Below are 17,564 nucleotides of genomic sequence, written 5' to 3' on the forward strand. Positions count from 1 at the left end.
AACCACCAATTCCATCAAGTGACCTTTCCTATGGGCACCGAACTCCAAAACATTTGCATATTCTTGTCTTTCAAGGTCATTTGGACATTGAGATGTGGAAATACAACAGTCGCGGTTGGTTCAAAGGACCTCTAATCTCTCTCTGTTCCCTCTTTTCTTTTATGTCTGCTACATTGTCATTAATTCCTTCTGGCCTCTTTCTTTCTGATGCATCCTTCTGATCGCCACTTCTGAAGATGTTTGTTCTCTGTCGCCTACAAAGACATTGCTTGAAAACGCATCAAGTCTACTTGAGTTGATAGCGCTAGAAGAACAAATACGAAGGAAACTCCTTGAAAATCATAACAATGATGAGAATCAAACCAGCGTTTCATCTTTTACACTAAATTCACGACGGACGCCAACTGATGGTTCCATTTTGCTTTTGGTTTGAACATCCTAAAGCAAAACACTGACGACGGCGCTGAGCTTTCATGTCCAATCGCCTCCGATTCCCCCTGTGAGCCAGCTTCCTGTCACGGGACACCGTCGGCCGGCCCAAACTTTCTCATCCTGACAACGCTGCTCGGTCTCACCGTAATGCGATCAGTCAGCAGGCAGAACCCAGCGAGGCCAACGACGTCCTGAGACGAGACGTCATATCGCACACGAGCGCTCGCTATCGCTTACATGTCAACGAGGCAACATTATGACAGATGCAAAAACTGATATATATATTTTATTTTTTTTTAAAGATGACCTCCAAAGTGTCTGATAGCGATCAAGTCAGCACTGAGAGTGTCACGTGCAATGTGTCACAAACCAGACAATGTGAGAATATGAGCGGATGCTGAATTTGATTTAGAATTGGGTAGGGAATAAAGATTGAAGACTTGATGGATCAGATTTTTTATTTTTTTTGGTCATTCCACAAATGAGATTTCTAGAATTTTAAAATGTCAGTAGCTATAGAATGGAGTGGTTTCTTAAAAATGTTATTTAGAATTTTTGCTCAATTGAAAAGACTAAAATGTCTTCAAATTTATATATTTTTTCAAATTTGAATGTTTATTGATCTTATTAAAATACAGTTTATTTCTAACTGCAGATTCTTTTAGATAAAATAATTTCCATTTTCTACAAAAGGTTTAGTTTTTATTTTGCCCACTCAAAAAGACCAAAAAAAACAAATCAGATGTTTTCAGATTTTAATGTTTATTTCATAATTAAATAAATAGTTAATAATATTTTTCAAATTTAAATAAAAAAACATTTTGAAATATCTTTTTAAAAAAACTTTTTAGTTTTTTTTCCCATTTGAAAATAATTTAATAATTAAATAATTTTATTTACGTCCAATTCTTTCAAATATTTTTTTTTTATTTTACAATTTAGTTTGAAAAAAAATCTTTTACCATTTTGCAAAATAGAAAATCTCTTTTTTTTGTTTTTTTTACCAAAATGTTTATTTTGAAAATCTCTGTTTTTTTCTATAGATGATTTTCTATTTTTTTTCAAAATTTACTTTTTTGGGTTTTGTTTTTGTTTTTTGTTTTTAAAAAAAATATTATTTCTACCAAGCAGGATGCTAGGAAAACACATTTAGGTTATTCCGGGCCAAAAATCCGATTTGACAGCCAGATATGACAAGAAGCGACCCAGGATGCTGCACTCTGGAAGCGCTCGTTGACATTTTTACTTCAGTGGCTCCCAAAATGATCACAGAATGCAGCATTTTCTCACATTTAAAACGTCAAAAAGGTCAGTTTGCGGACACTAACCTCTGATGTGATATTGACAATAACTTTACGTTGACTTTCTTTTCTTAATTGCAACTCAGACGTTTACTATTTTATATTGAAAGCAACAACAATAGACGTGAGGAGTTGGCGTGGAAACGATGTACGCATGTAGCCGTTGCCATGGCGACAGCAGCTGGGCAATTCCATGGAAAGGTGGGTCGAGTCGGAGGCTGGTGACAAGGATGCACCTGCGCGCCACACAATCATTGCTAATTCGCTCACAAATTCACAAGCTTATCTTTCACATGCACGCTCACGTCGACCTTTTTGAGAGACTCGACATTGATCACTCAGCAAGGTCAACACATTTAAAAAAATATATATATTTTAGTCCCAAAATGGAAATTCGTTGTTTATTAGTCCAGTTTCCAGACTTCCCTCTCCCCAGCCACTTCCTCCAGCTCTTCCGAGGAGATCCCGAGGCGTTCCCAGGCCAGCCAAGAGACATAGTCTCTCCAGCGTGTCCTGGGTCGTCCCCAGGGTCTCCTCCCGATGGGACGTGCTCGGAACACCTCGCCCGGGAGATGCCCGAGCCAACTCTTCTGGCTCCTGTCGATGTAGAGGAGCATCGACTGTACTGTGAGCCTCTCCCGGAGGACCGAGCTTCTCGACCTATCTCTAAGGGAGAGCCCGGACACCCTGCGGAGGAAACTCATCTCGGCCGCTTGTATCCGGGATCTTGCTCTTTCGGTCACGACCCACAGCTCGTTGCCAAAGGCGAGGGTAGGAACCCTCCTCTCCAGCACCCCTGAATAGACCTTACCAGGGAGGCTGAGGAGTGTGAGCCCCCTGTAGTTGGAACACACCCTCCGGACCCCCTTCTTAAAAAGGGGGCCCACCACCCCAGTCTGCCAATCCAGAGGCACTGTCCCCGATGTCCATGCGATTTTGCAGAGGCGTGTCAACCAGGAAACATCCAGAGCCTTTAGGAACTCCGGGCGAATCTCATTCACCTTGCCACCGAGGAGCTTTTTAACCACCTCGGTGACCTCAACCCCAGAGATAGGAGAGCCCGTCTCAGAGACCTCAGACCCTGCTTCCTCAAGGGAAGGCGTGTCGGTGGAATTGAGGAGGTCTTGGAAGTATTTTCCCCACCGACTCACAGCGTCCAGGTCAGCAGTGTCCCATCCCCACTATACACAGTGTTGATGGTGCACTGCTTCCCCCTCCTGAGATGTCGGATGGCGGACCAGAATTTCCTCAAAGCCGTTCGGAAATTGTCCTCAATGGCCTTACCGAACTCCTCCCACGTCCAAGTTTTTGCCTCAGCAACCACCAAAGCTGCATTCCGCGTGGCCAGCCGGTACCTATCAGCTGCCTCAGGAGGCCAAAAAGGCCCGATAAGACTCCTCCTTCAGCTTGACGGCATCCCTCACCGCTGGTGTCCACCAGCGGGTTTGGGGATGGCCGCCAAGACAAGCACCAATGGAGGCGCAGAACATGGTCCACTCGGACTCGATGTTCCCCGCCTCTCCCGAGATGTGGGTGAAATTCTGCCGGAGGTGGGAGTTGAAACTCCTTCTGACAAGGGATTCTGAGAGATGTTCCCAGCAGACCCTCACAATACGTTTGGGCCTGCCACGTCGGACCGGCATCTTCCCCCACCATCGGAGCCAACTCACCACCAAGTGGTGATCAGTTGACAGCTCCGCCCCTCTCTTTACCCGAGTGTCCAAGACATGCGGCCGCAAGTCCGATGACACGACCACAAAGTCGATCATCGAACTGCAACCTAGGGTGTCCTGGTGCCAAGTGCACTTGTGTACATCCTTATGCTATATGATATGACTATATCTCGTCTGAACTTTTTGACCTCGCACGCCAGCTCGGACTCCTTCCCTGTCAGAGAGGTGACATTCCACATCCCTTGAGCCAGGTTCTGTAGCCGGGGATCGGATCGCCAAGCTCCCTGCCTTCGGTCACCGCCCAGCACACAATGCACCCGACCCTTATGACCCCTCCCACAAGTGGTGGGCCCATGGGAAGCGGGACCCATGTTACCCTTTCAGGCTGTGCCTGGCTGGGCCCCAGTTCTGCTTAGCAAAAAGTGACCACATAGGAAGAGGAATCCAGGCAAGCCTGTGAGGCATTTTTGGTCTTAAGTTTTACAGTGAGTTACGTTTGATTAATAAACTTCTTATGGAGGATAATTCACAACTTTAAAAGTAGTGATGTTTTTCCTAATACAGTGTGTCGCCTCGTTTAGCTGTTGGTGCTTAGCCATTTTAATTTAAAAATTACAAAAATATCGCTCAAGCTCAAAAATTGTAGGTCATTTATGTACACTTTTGTAAAAAAAAAAAATAATAATAGTTTTGTTTTGTTTTAAATATCCAACAGTTGCTTTGGGTGAATATTATTGCAGCAGGCATCAGCTGTGTGAGTGGGGGGCGGGCTGTGTGGAGAGATTTGTCTCGCGTGTGCGTGCACACGTTTGGCCGACGAGCAGCAGGACGTGCGACGCCGTGGATTTGTGCAGCTGCTGTCCTTTTTATTTTCCCTTCTTGTTTTTGTTTTGTTTTTAGGCTTTGCTACGATGGATTACTGCGTGTGCGTACTTTTGCTGCTCTCCAGCGTGTCCTGCGTGTCCAGCGGCCAGTTCCCCAACGCGCACATGTGAGTACTACAGTGACATTCGGTTGTTTTTGTGGGAAAATGTTCAGTACATTTGGGGCGGAGGGGGGGGTGGCCGGGACCCAACTTGTGAAATGTGATATTTTGGTGGGGGGGCTATTTTCTGCACAGCGACGATCATGGGTGTGTTACTGTAACTTTATCTGCTCGCTGGATTTTGGTGAAATGTGATTTTTGTTTTAATTTGGACCCACAAACTGAAGCACAAACAAACTGCATATTGTTTTTTTTAAACATGAGTGTGCTCGACTCTGTTTTTGGCTGTTTATTTGGACCTAGAAACACACACACACGTACACACACACTGTATTTTTTTTAAATGGGTGTGCAAGTGTGTGTTTTTGTGTTTATTTGGATGCGTAAACACTGTATTTTTTCCAAACATGACTGCATAAGTGTGTGTATTGTTTGTTATTGTGTGCTTACTTGATGCACACACACTATTTCTTTTCAAACATGAGTATGCCCGTGTGTGTGTGTGTGTGTGTTGTGTTTTTCGTGTGTATTTGGAGCCACACACACACACTATTTCTTTTCATATGAGTGTGCAGGTTGTGTGTCTTGTGTTTTTGTGTTTATTCAGAACCACAAACACACACATACTGTATTTTATTTTATTTTCTACATTTTCTTTTAATAGCTTTTTTTAAAATGAGTGTGCACGTCTTTTTGTGTTTTTATTTGGACCCACTCACACACTACATATTTTAACAAATATGGACGCATGTGTGTGTGTGTTTTATGTTTTAGTGTGTTTGGACCCACAAACACAGTCACAAGCTGCATTTTTTAAAAATATGAGTGTTTCAAATAGTGTTACTTTATTGTGAGTTATAATAGTAGCAGTGGTGTTATAATATTACTAATATTGGTAGTCATTTTCCCCATTAGTGAAATTTTAGCACGACATACTGGCAATATGTAGACACCACTCCACCCACAACAAGTGGAACATAAACAGAATCTGATTTTTCCTCAGCAAACTCATCCGAGTTTTGTTCTGTTTCATCACAGAACGAATAAAGTTGACTCAACGGGTTAAAAAAAATGTTCGTTGATTCCGAGCCACCGCCCTTTGTCTTCCTCCCGTCCTCTTCCTCATCGGTTGTGGTGGTGAGCCACCATGGCACCCAGCCTAATGGCCCAAGTGCGATGATGTCAGACTTGCAGAGTATATTTTGCTAAGTGGATTGATCCGTGGCTCAGTTGCGCAGGACGGGCACTCAACATGGCCGCTTCTATAGCTGTATTATTTTTATAACTTGGATATTTACACTGTTTGATAGCAGCTTGACAAAACATGTCAGGCGGATTCTCAAAAATTATGTATGTAACATACCGATCAAAGCTAATTTAATGTAGCTTAGCAGTGCTAGATAGTATCACTTTTTAGAAGAAAATGTAAGGCGGAAAAACATGTAATAAGCACATTCATACACAAACTGACAGCCACAACTAACGCCGAGTCACTCAACAAGCAGACTTGATAACGGGTTAGCCAGTTAACACATTCACTGCCATTGACGGCTTTAGAAGTAAAATATCCATGTTAACTGGGAAGGCTGGCAATGAATGAGTTAAGAGCCAGCCAAATCTACTCTCTCATTTGCTGATGCCATGCCAGGCCCCGCCTTTTAAGCCACACACACTCAAAGTCACATATACTACAGTAGAATGTGAGGATGGCGACCCCAAGTGGACACAAATAATACCTGCACCTCACCTGCAGATATTGTGTTTGATTATCCATCCATTTTCTGAGCCGCTTCTCCTCACTAGGGTCGCGGGAGTGCTGGAGCCTATCCCAGCTGTCATCGGGCAGGAGGCGGGGTACACCCTGAACTGGTTGCCAGCCAATCGCAGGGCACATAGGAGCAAACAACCATTTGCACTCACAGTCATGCCTACGGGCAATTTAGAGTCTCCAATTCATGCATGTTTTTGGGATGTGGGAGGAAACCGGAGTGGCCAGAGAAAACCCACGCAGGCACGGGGAGAACATGCAAACTCCACACAGGCGGGGACGGGGATTGAACCCGAGTCCTCAGAACTGTGAGGCTGACGCTCTAACCAGTCGGCCACCGTGCCGCTGTGTTTGATTATTATGATCTAAAATAAATGTGTATCCGATTCATCGATGGGATAATCCGTAGAATAATCGATTCCAAAAATACACCTAACGACATCCACTCTGAGAAGTCATGATGTCATTGACCTGGCACGCAGTGGGTTAAATGATGAGGACACATGACTAGAAGACGAGACATTGTCTCCTTTCTGCATGTTGTGGACACGGCCCTGTATTGATTCTCACTACAAAACAAGACCGGATCCTCTTCTTCTCTCAGCCATTTCTACCACTCACCCCCCACTTTTTTCTTCTTCATTTTTTTTTTTTAAAGCCTAACTCGATTTCATGCTCAGCTAAAGAGCCATGCCTCTCTGGTCGCTGTCTTGTTTCTGGCAATCTCCTCTGTAATGTGAGGAGGCACTTTATATGAACACAACAACACCGAACAGGGGTGGTTCGGGTGGAGTCAGGTTGACCACATTTCAAACATGGCGACAGGAAGTTTAGGGTGAGATGATCACAAACTGTGTGTACATGTCGATAGGACTACACCAAATGATCATCTTGACCTCAATCTTTGGTAGGCTGAAAATAATGCCGGTTACTCTATTGTTTTTATGTCTGATTAAAAACTTCAAGCATCTGATAGAACCACAGTAGCTTTGGCTGACTTGTCGTAAGGAAAGAATTAGCAACCAAAAGTAATTCATGAACTTTCTCACACTCCCACTTGAATCCTCTTTGCCCTCGACTGAACCCGGTGGGATTTATTTAGACGAGCGCCCGTCTTTGAGGAAGCGGGCGTCGACCTGAACCTGGCCTCGGAGGGGCAGCGGGATGTTGTAAGCCTCAAAAGTTTCTCATGGCAGATTTTTATGGGAAGCAACCCATGTGCGTACCTCACATCCCCTCTCTGCACAAAGGGAATTTTTCCACTGCTCCGTTACCAAGGCAACCGGGGGAATGGCTAACAGCTGTTTGGATGGCAGGCCTGTCCAGTGCAGGAAGCACATCTGTATACTCTCATATAAAGCGCGGCAAGGTTTTCCTTTGCAACTGTGTTTTGTTGACTGTCCTGACCCGAACACTCCTTTTTTTTTTTTTTGAGATTTTTTATCTCAGTGAAGTTTTCCTGGTTTAATAAAGGTTGAATAAAATGAAAATGTACCGCCATTAAGAGTTGTGCTGCTTCAGTGGAGTGGATACTCCGATGTCAAACATGATCCAGGAAGTTGTTTTGCTGGCTTTCAAATGAACTTTCCTTATTAAAAAAACATAAACATACTTTTTTAGTAACATTTTAACATTGGGAACTATCAGGTAAGTGTAAAATGTTATGTAAGGTGCTCTGGTTAGCAGTCACACTTAAAAATGGGAAAACCTGTAGCTGGCCTTAACTTTTGCTGAATACCGCTTACGGAGGTTCTTACCCGTTTTTCGATGTCACTTATCATCACTGATTACAAAAGGGGTCACGGAAAATCTAGAAAATGTACGTTGAATTTTTTTGCCCCAAAAATTTTTGCATGAACTTTCAGCGTGTCCACAGTATGTCCCGAAAACGGAGGTACCGTCAAGCTTTACATGTCGAATCAGCCCAAAATATCTTTTGAGTAAATTGAGGTTGTTATCGCCTAATATCTGCTCAAGTGCATCCCATTAAAGCATCTCGTCAGGCACTCGAGGCGTTAAGTGCTTAAAATGTCTCTGGGGTGCTCGTGGGGTACGCAACAGAAAAGTGGGCTCTTGACGGTGCGTGATGGCTTCAGCGAGAATCCCCCTTAATGGATCAGTAGTGGCGTTTAATACTAGAGCTCACGCATCAGGGAATGAGTACCCACTACTGCACTAACGTGTAGACTTGCAGTTAATTGGACATTTTGGTCAAAGAGGGTGGATTGAGAAGGCAGGTTCTCGAATCTATTTATCCACATGGGTGGAAATGGTGTGTTTTTGTATATGTTGCGGAGAGCGGCTCAATGGATGGATTTGTGGTGACATTAGGCCGAATCTGCAGAGGTGATGGGGAGCCTGTCCCCATGGTGTTCTCGGAAATGACAAAAATGGCTACAGGACAGAAAAGAAGACACAATTGTGGCCCTGTTCACATTTCACAGAGCTGGCAAGGCACATTAACTCATTCACTGCCGTGAACTCGAATCCAAACGTTAGTTGCCACTGACGTATATAGACGTCAAGTACGGTTTTCAACAGGAAGATGTGGAAGATTGTCTCGCCCAGCTTTTCTGTGAAATTCAGGCTAGAAAAGTATTAGCATTTATCTGCTTGACATGTTTCTTGACACAAAAAGCTCGTTTTTGCCACTAATTGGCCAGAAACAGATGTTTTTTTTGTGAAGGCAACACATGTTCTACTGCTGATTACTAAAGAACAGACAACGGTAGACTCAAACAATTTTTTTCCGGTGAAAGAAGAGAGCCTACTCTTTGGTAGGGTCGGTGCTTATATTGTCACACAACACAATATTTTGTGGATATTAAAAGATCAGTTAAAATGATCTAAAACGGCTGGCAATTTGGGGAAAATAGCAGGCAGTGAATGAGTTGAACACCTTGTATCCCACTGCAAAACCAACACGATGCTTTGGCTACTGTTGACTCATTTCAAACCAATAAAGACTTGTACCACCACATACAAATATGGCCTTTGAAGTCGGCGTCCATTGGGTCGCTGCTGACATAAGTGACCTAAACCTTTGACATCGGAAGATAGGTTGCCAGTTGTACCTTCTTCCCAGACAGTCACCCAAAGCATTTAGTTTCTTAAATGATGGGAAATGTCTGGTGTAAGCCTGAATTTGGCTTCTCCGCCTGGCTGATTTGTTGAAAGAACATCAGTTGTTTTCCGTCTGGGATGATAACAAGGCCGTGAGACATTTACAAAGGTGGCAATTACTGTGTTATTGACCTTAATACAAAATGTAGATTTTGTTGCTCGTCCCTTGGTTATACTTGTACATGGCAGCTTTTATTATGCACACTTTCTTGTTATATCGTGCTAAGATTGGCCTTAATTATGTTGACTTCTTTTCAATAAAAAGGTCATAGTGCTAGGAAGCAAATACCCGAGGACCATGTGTGTTTTTGTCTCCCCTAATTTGGATGGCTTGCGGTCTGAGCTCTTTTTATGGATCCCCAAGTGGCTCTGCTACTTTCATCCCCATCAATCTCCAAGAAGTGATGAGGAGTCTCAGTTAGAATCATCAGACGAGGATTTCAGTTTTCAGACCGTCCCCCCCCCCCAGGAGCCGCCGGGAACATAAAAAGAGTTTACTGTCTCTGTGACATCAAAAGCACTGGCTTCTGAGTATAAAAGTATGAGGTAGTTGGAGTTGAAAATCCCAGATTGGATATTGAGTCTTTGCATGCTTTTATTGAAAAAATTATTATTATTTTTTTTTTACTTCGAAACAAGATGGCTCGCAGTGGTGTGGTGTCTAGCTATGACGGATCAATACCGTGGTCATTTGTTCGGCGGCGAATGTTTACAAGCGGGGTCGATCGCCACCCACGTGCTGTCCATAAACCGTGGTGTTGCGGTTGTTGTTGTAGAACTGGGGGTTCTCAGGTTCAGAGGGCGTTCCTTGGAAATTGCTTTGATCGTTTGCGTGGTAAACAATGGTTATGGGTCAGTATAGCTGCTCTTGTAGACTACAGCAGGTGATGGTTTGTAGTCTACGGACATTTGTCTGCAGTCATTGACCAGAACTAAAACACTTTGATGGAACAAATATTTTATATACCCGACATTTTCTAGCTTCTGTTGTCATAAAACAGATGTTGGTAATCATCGTTCATAATAGACGAGCCTTAAAATAAGTGTACCAAACGTCCAAACAGTGTGACCCAAACCAGCAATAAAATCCCAAAGATCAAAGTCCGACGTGGTGGAGATCGTCGTCTGGTTGTCCCATCACTCAAGTGGATTACATAATACTCCCCTCCTGTACACTAATTAGTTACACCCATCTCATTACCTTAAAAGCTTCTCTGAAGAGGCGACACCTGTGTGGACGACCTTCGAACCCGGTTGGTTTAGCAGAAAGCTTCTCGTCACTGGCTATTTGCAAGGAGTGGGAATCATAGACTAGCCTTCAATACAATATCACCATATTTCACCGTCGAGACTGATATGATCACAAAACAGTGGTCGTGTGATAAACCATAGAAAACCGATGACGATACAGCATGACATCAGAATAGTACTTGAACATTGGACAGCTATAATATTGATATTTGACACATGTATCATGAGAGAAAATGATATCACATTATCAATATTTTGTTCCACCCCTACTATTTACTAGTGTTATGATATATTCTCAGACCTTTCTGCCTGCAGTTGGTCAAATAAAGGCATGATGTAGGCCGCGGATGCTTCATAAGTTGGCGTCATTAGTGACTCAGTGACAAACATGCGAGCGAAAAGGCGCCCAGCGGGTTGCACGCTCCGATGACTTTCATACGGATGCCCTCGACGTAGCTGCTAGCGCCTTTCCTTTCGTTGTCACCTTCCCGATCTCGCCGAGGGAGAAATTCCAGCGAAGGGGGCGGGGCAGGAGCGTAAGGCGGGGGTCGGGCGTGAATAGAGCTGAGCAAACATTCAGACAAACACTCCAAAAAAACCCTCACGGTTTCCTTTGGTGCGCTCTCACAGCAATCAGCGTCCACTGGGGAAGTCACACATCCCGTTGTCACACAAGTGGCGTTGATGGTTATTTGTGGAAGTGGCTAATTAGTCCACTCAGGATGGAGCCTATCCAGTTAAACACATGCCTTGAGGTGTTACATTTGCCGTCACAAAATCCTACTTTTGTTGTCCCTATTAAACCGTGACGTTTTGACATCTGAACCCCGACATTAATTCTGAGGTGACACCGGTGGGTGTTATGCGCTGACAGGACAATCTATCCTATATCTGCCCCCAGCAACAAGCAGCTGTCCCCCTGTAAGGCTAAATATGGTCGGCTCGCGTTACACTGTATTTGCTTTAAATAAAATAACACGGTCAGTCAGGGGTCCTGTGTCAAAGCCACCCCCGTTGCACACAAATGGTGTGCGCGGGAGCTGAGGTTAATTTTTCTTTATGGAGTACGGTAACATTTTTAGCCAACAGTTCTCATAGCGAATGGTAATATTTTAAGTTAGTAGTTCAATTTCCGGCCCCACCTGTGCGGAGTTTGCATGTTCTCCCCGTGCCTGCGTGCGTTTTCTCCAGGCAGTCCGGTTTCCTCCCACATCCCCAAAAACATGCATGGTAGGTTAATTGACGACTCTAAATTGCCCGTAGGTGTGAATGTGAGTGCGAATGGTTGTTTGTTTGTATGTGCCCTGCGAATGGCTGGCAAACAGTTCCAGGGTGTACCCCGCCTCCTGCCCGATGATAGCTGGGATAGGCTCCAGCACGCCCGCGACCCTAGTGAGGAGAAGTGGCTCAGAAAATGGATGGATGGATGGATGGATGGATGGTTCTTATAGTGAACCTGAACATTTTTAGCCAGCAGCTCTTATAGCGAACACCATCATCTTTAGCCAGCAGTCCTACGAGAGTAGGCTAACATTTTTAGTCCGCACTTCTCATTATTTATTTTATTTTTTTTAAATAAATGCTACGATTCGTAGCCAGCAGTTCCCATGCTGAACATTTTTAGATGTTGTTTGTTTTTTCGATGCTTTTCTGAAGCTTTCATGCTCTTCTGCTTGTTGTCAGCTGTTGTCTCTGCGTGTCCTCTCGTTTCTTTTGGGAAGAATACATTAGGCGGCCGCGGCATCCCACCGCCCCTGGACGTGACACTCACACTGTCAACTATGAATAGCGCTCTCCTTAATGCACGTGCAGCTTATTCACTTGGCTAAACATTGTTATTTCACGCTTCCCCTTCAATACATGCTAGCATACTGAACACTGTCATGCCGTGCAGACACACACAACATGTCATTCATTTCAGCGGCCTGATGAACTAATTGAATGTGCTCTGTGTGTGTTTGTGTGTCCTCAGGATTAAAGAATGGGTGGACCAGATGCAAAAGGACTTGATCACGCTCACGGACAAGGCGAGCGGCATACGAAGTCTCACTCAGGTGAGGCGGGTCAATCAAAGTCTCGCCAAAAGTGCATTGATGAATTTCTACGTTAATTATCCTTGAGCTCTCTTTCAACGACCTTCACGCAGATACATTATACCGCAACTCTATATATAGACGCTTCTCATTAGCGCTAATGCTGCACTTTAACTCACCTCATTCTTGTAGACTGCACTGATTGAAAAGCTAATAATAATAATAGTGTGTTCTTGTAATAATGCGCTGTTGTTAAGAAGTCATCATGAAACTATGCAAAACTTTCATTTCGAATGTATTTGTTAATACTGTGCCAGATTTCAACTTGCACAGCATGCAGAGTTTAAAAGGGGGCGGCTTGAATGTTAATTCAAGATCAGGAATGTCTTCCAAAAATTGTTTGGTGGGTGCCCAAGTCCCTCCATGTAGGAAGTCTGTAAAAAAATAAAGAAAATGGATTAAAGATTGAATAGAATTCTACTTGGTCACAAAAATATGACATGAGGCTTGACATAACGGCGTCATCTCACCTTAAATACTATGATATAATCAAGTAAATAACAAACTCAAAGAAAACAGTGATAATGGTAATGTTACTAAAGACATCAATACGGTAAATATGAGCTTTTTTGTGCACGATTATGTGAAATGTTGGTGGTACAATTAAGGAAGGCGAATAGCCCGCAAAAGCACTGTGGCGTCTGTTTGTTACTGCAAATGGCATCCAACCCAACTAAAACTGGTTGTAGAAAATAGATAAAATGGTAAATAGTTCGGTGACATTGCATCGGTGATAACATTGCTTATGCCGCAGTAGTTCACCACCGAGGGGGGAGAACCAATAGATGCACTTGCCGTCTTGAACGCTGGACATTGAAAAGGCCTCCAGGCTGCAAAATAATTGTCTCGGTTTGGCATTTGTGCGCTTTTCTTTTGCTGCTTTTGCTCCATCATATTCCGCAGCATGCTAAATGTCATTTAGTATTATGACGTAACCTGACATTGCCGTTCAATCACTCCCTCCCCTTTTTCGTTGGTCAGTAAGGACTGATTGAGACTGTATGTAAATGTCTGCCTGGTTCAAAATATATGCAGTAGGGGGGGGGGGAAATATTCTGTAAAAGACAGAATATCCAAAGTTTGGGATCATTTCACACTTAAAAAGAAGATAAAGTGCAATCTTTACCACAACAGCACGTCTATGTTCGCCACCACAAGGTAATGTATTGATGTTTAGCTAATTTCATATAGCCTAACATCGCTACTTACGCAAAATCAGTTTTTATCTGATTAATCGATGGTATAATCGGTAGAATACTCAATTCTATTTCTGCTGCTGACCAAACATCTCACCTTTGAGCTTTCGTCCTTGGTGGAAGTCAGCGCAAGCATATTCTTAATTGATACCACTGACTGACTGTTTGATGGTTTTTCCTTGGCCCTTCCTAAATTTCCATGGAAAACGTTTCAGGGTAGTAATGCTAACAGTAATAAAAACAAAAAAATAACATCAGCAATCCTTTTGTCATCAGATCTACAACAAACATAAAACGCACTTCAGCGTGGAGACCAACCGCATCGAAGAGCTGGTGGCCACGGCCGCCGGGAATATCGAGAGATTGTTGGAAAGCCGCTCCAAAGCCCTCAAGGTGACTGCACGCACGCAGGTGTCATCATAAAACCTTTTGTTCTTTTTGTGTTGACGGAGATTTGACTCGCATGTCAACGCCGGAGGGACACCCAATTAAAGCCCCTGTTTCCATGGTTACGTTTTAAATGATTACGCCCATCAACCCAGCCGAACGGTATGCGACACAGAAGCAGGAACGCTTCAATTGGATGCTTTCTTTTTTCATTATTTGTTGCGAATGTCATTGTCTTTCTTTTTGGTTGACTCTTGAATGGGAAACATAAAAATACATTAAAGGAGACATATTGTGATTTTTAAACAGTTCCCAGGGGTCTCTGTGTGTTTTTGTCAAAATACCACCAGGATCAAGAGTTATTAAGCACTTATCACCCAATTTTCTTGTATCTTATTTCGCGGAACTCTGCCTGTTTTGAAGGGGCGGTCTTGTCTCATGCAAATAAGCCTCGTGCGGGACCAATGCCAAGTACTACCGGGGTGGAGCTGAGGTGTTGCCACGAGGCAAGCGGCTTCAAATTACGGTAGCTGGATCCCAGAGTCTGATGCGACAAGTGAGCACCCATAAAGACAATAAAAGCATGGATTGTACTTTCACTGGTGGAAGCAGCACTTTGTCATCAAACTGTTGGACTCAGTCAGGGTCAATTTTCCATATTTAAGTTGTTTGGCATCTGTAATAACAAAGTTTCTAGAAGGGAGAGAGAAACAAAGACAAAAGACACAGCACTAATTGTAAACAGGATGAGAGAAGTAAATCATTACATTATCTACAACAATGAAACATTAAATATGAGTGTTGCATGGGGCTGTAGTGCTACACCCTGTGAGGGAAGGACAGGACAAGATAGAACAGGACAAGGACAGGAGAAGAAGCATGCAGGACAAGGGTCGTGAACCCGGCTGTACAACTGAAGTGTGGTGGCATTAAATTATAAAAGTCTACAGGACGAGAGTATAAGTGAGGGGATACACAAGCGATGTGCATATTCATGAGTTATGAAATTATGAATCTTGAATGGCTGTAATTAATGATTTCTTTATTGCGCTGAAGTTGGTTCGCAAGGAATTTTCCTGACTTATTGTACTCAAAGTTAGTGTATCTTAACTGTTGTTGCAGAAAATCAGTTATTTTTAATAAGATAACATCTAACTGATGTTTTGCCTTTTGAAGTTGGTTTCTAAATGTATCTATCGGATTAATTGCATATTCTTATTCAAACGCTCTCATCCCTAACAAGTATGTTTTTATTTTTACACCGATATATTTAATACAGTTTGGGAATCCTTTGTCTCTAAAACGTGAAACAAACACTCAAAAAAATTCCATGAAATACACAGGAACACCTTGTGATATCAGCATTTGATCGATCAAAATATACATCATAAAAAAAACATTTTTATTAAATAAAGGTAAAAGTCAACACATTTATCGGACCCCTAGTTAGGACACTATTTTACGATCCTAATTTTGTCTTTGAGGCAACCTGAAGGTCATTCTTTACAAGTGGCCGCTCAGAACTCTTGTTCACTTTGAGGAAGTCTCGTCGTCCTTTTTGGGATTGGCGGCACGAGCGCCCACACAGACCAAGACAGGCAGCGGGAGAAGATGGGCGAGGGAACAGAGAGCAGACAGCCAAAGATGGGGCTCTTTGAATAATGATCGGGGTTATTTTAAGGTCTCAGATTGCATTAGCGCTGGCAGTCGATCCGAAAAAGGCTTTGGCCGCCCACCGGAGGCCGGGCCGCAGTCGGCGGCCTCTCTTGGTGGCTCGCCATTGATGGAACGCCTCTTCATCTCTGAGGCGTGGGCTGCCAGGGGAAGCAGAGCCCAGAGATGCGGCAGCGGGTTGCCATGACGGCGCCCCCGGTCGCCAGGCAATTCGGCATCATAAACACGCAGAACCCCCCACCTTTTCGTCGTTTAATCACCGGCGAAAAGTTTCCCCGCGAATCCTCGCAACTGCACTCTGGTGCTCATTAGGGTGTCACTTGAGTCACGTCCCTTTAAGCGGTGCGTTGTGTAGTGGCGCGTAATTACAGTGGAGTCACTGATCTCTGCTATGTGTGCGTTATTAAACTGACACTAGTCGACATGGCTTGAGTCGTTAGACGCGGCTGTTAGGACGTCTTAATCACAGGCTATACACTCATACGCAAACACGACGACACTAGCGCATCGTCCACTTACTACATATATTGCAAACGCATGAAAATGACTGACAAACAGGAGAGTTGTGACTAACATGTTGCCAGTCACAACAGCAAATGCTTGGGGTTTGGTCTCCCGAGCCCCGCCTTGCACTCTGGCAGGCAGGTGGCAGTTTGGGGGGGCTTTGAAGTGCAGACGGGTGCTCGGGTTGGAATTACTTGCAAGGCGATACCTTTGTGAGAGCCAAAAAAACAAGTGGCGAGTGTAGTGGTACATGCTGAAGCCACATAGATTATATATTCATATATTCATTAGCCTATGACATTTTGTTAGAAATCAATTAAAAATATACATTTCCACTGACCTTCATTTTATCATTTTTTCCATTTATTGAAGTATGCTGTTTTTCTTTTTTTTTCTTTTTTTATTTGAGTAAGAACTTCACTTGTCAATCTGTCACAACCTTGTTTTTATAGTTTATTCTTTTAGATTTAATTTGTAGTTAGTTTAGTTTTTAGCTCAATATTTTCAAACCCACTTTTTCCAGTAGCTTCAGGCACATCAGTGCATCGCGTATCTGCCTGGTAATCAGCGATAGCTCGCTCACATGCGTCGGTGTTGGAGTGTTTTCTAGCCCCAATGCCTCGCTTGTCTCCTTGGACGAGTACAATTTAGCATTTTGAGCACAATTAAAAGAGCCCAATGGAGCCAAGAGGCACAAGTTGTTTGCGCTCGTGCCAGCGCCGACTTTGAGCGGGTGACCGATTTAGCCCAGACGTCACTTAAACGTGCCACCGCGTTGCCCCGGTGCCAATGAATTATGCAACGATCACAGATAGCCATAATTTATGTGGTTTCTGTGTACTTTCTCATTCACCAGTCGAGTAATTTTACATGTAAGTGGGACACTGGCTTAATGAGTGAGGGAGAAGAAACAAAAAAGCGCTCAAGGGTTGCGTGTTTGCCGTCCGCCGAGTCCTAATGGGACGCCGTGATATTTGCAGATGTCTTGTTGAATTCCACTCGACGACTGATCATTTTTTGTTTGTTTTTTTAACCCTCTTTTTTTTTTTTTTTAAACACCATTTCTCACGGGAAATTAATAGTACAGTGCCTATGTGGACCAGGTACAGATTAAAAGATGGGTGCATGATAAACCCATTAATCAAGTCATTATGCCGAAATATGGGAGCGTGTACAA

General features: G+C 43.6%; 1 protein-coding gene across 10 annotated transcripts in view; it reads left to right on the plus strand.

Annotated features, from left to right (window-relative positions):
- The window catches only part of cacna2d1a (calcium channel, voltage-dependent, alpha 2/delta subunit 1a), a 49,036-nt gene that overhangs the window by 450 nt on the left and 31,022 nt on the right, over positions 1–17,564 (plus strand). For 9 of the 10 annotated variants that reach the window (XR_009786432.1, XM_061761980.1, XM_061761981.1 and 6 more), the window contains exons 3-5: positions 4,307–4,397; positions 12,506–12,587; positions 14,099–14,215. Coding sequence is in view for 9 of the 10 variants with exons in the window: in XM_061761980.1 (XP_061617964.1) it covers positions 4,307–4,397; positions 12,506–12,587; positions 14,099–14,215 (290 nt within the window). In the remaining variant the exon portion in view is untranslated. Of the gene's footprint in view, positions 1–3,751; positions 3,892–4,306; positions 4,398–12,505; positions 12,588–14,098; positions 14,216–17,564 lie in introns of those variants that run through there. The other variant, XM_061761976.1, reaches the window with a different exon arrangement.

Source organism: Phyllopteryx taeniolatus, chromosome 22, assembly GCF_024500385.1.
Source record: "Phyllopteryx taeniolatus isolate TA_2022b chromosome 22, UOR_Ptae_1.2, whole genome shotgun sequence".
In the NCBI taxonomy this organism is placed as follows: domain Eukaryota; kingdom Metazoa; phylum Chordata; class Actinopteri; order Syngnathiformes; family Syngnathidae; genus Phyllopteryx; species Phyllopteryx taeniolatus.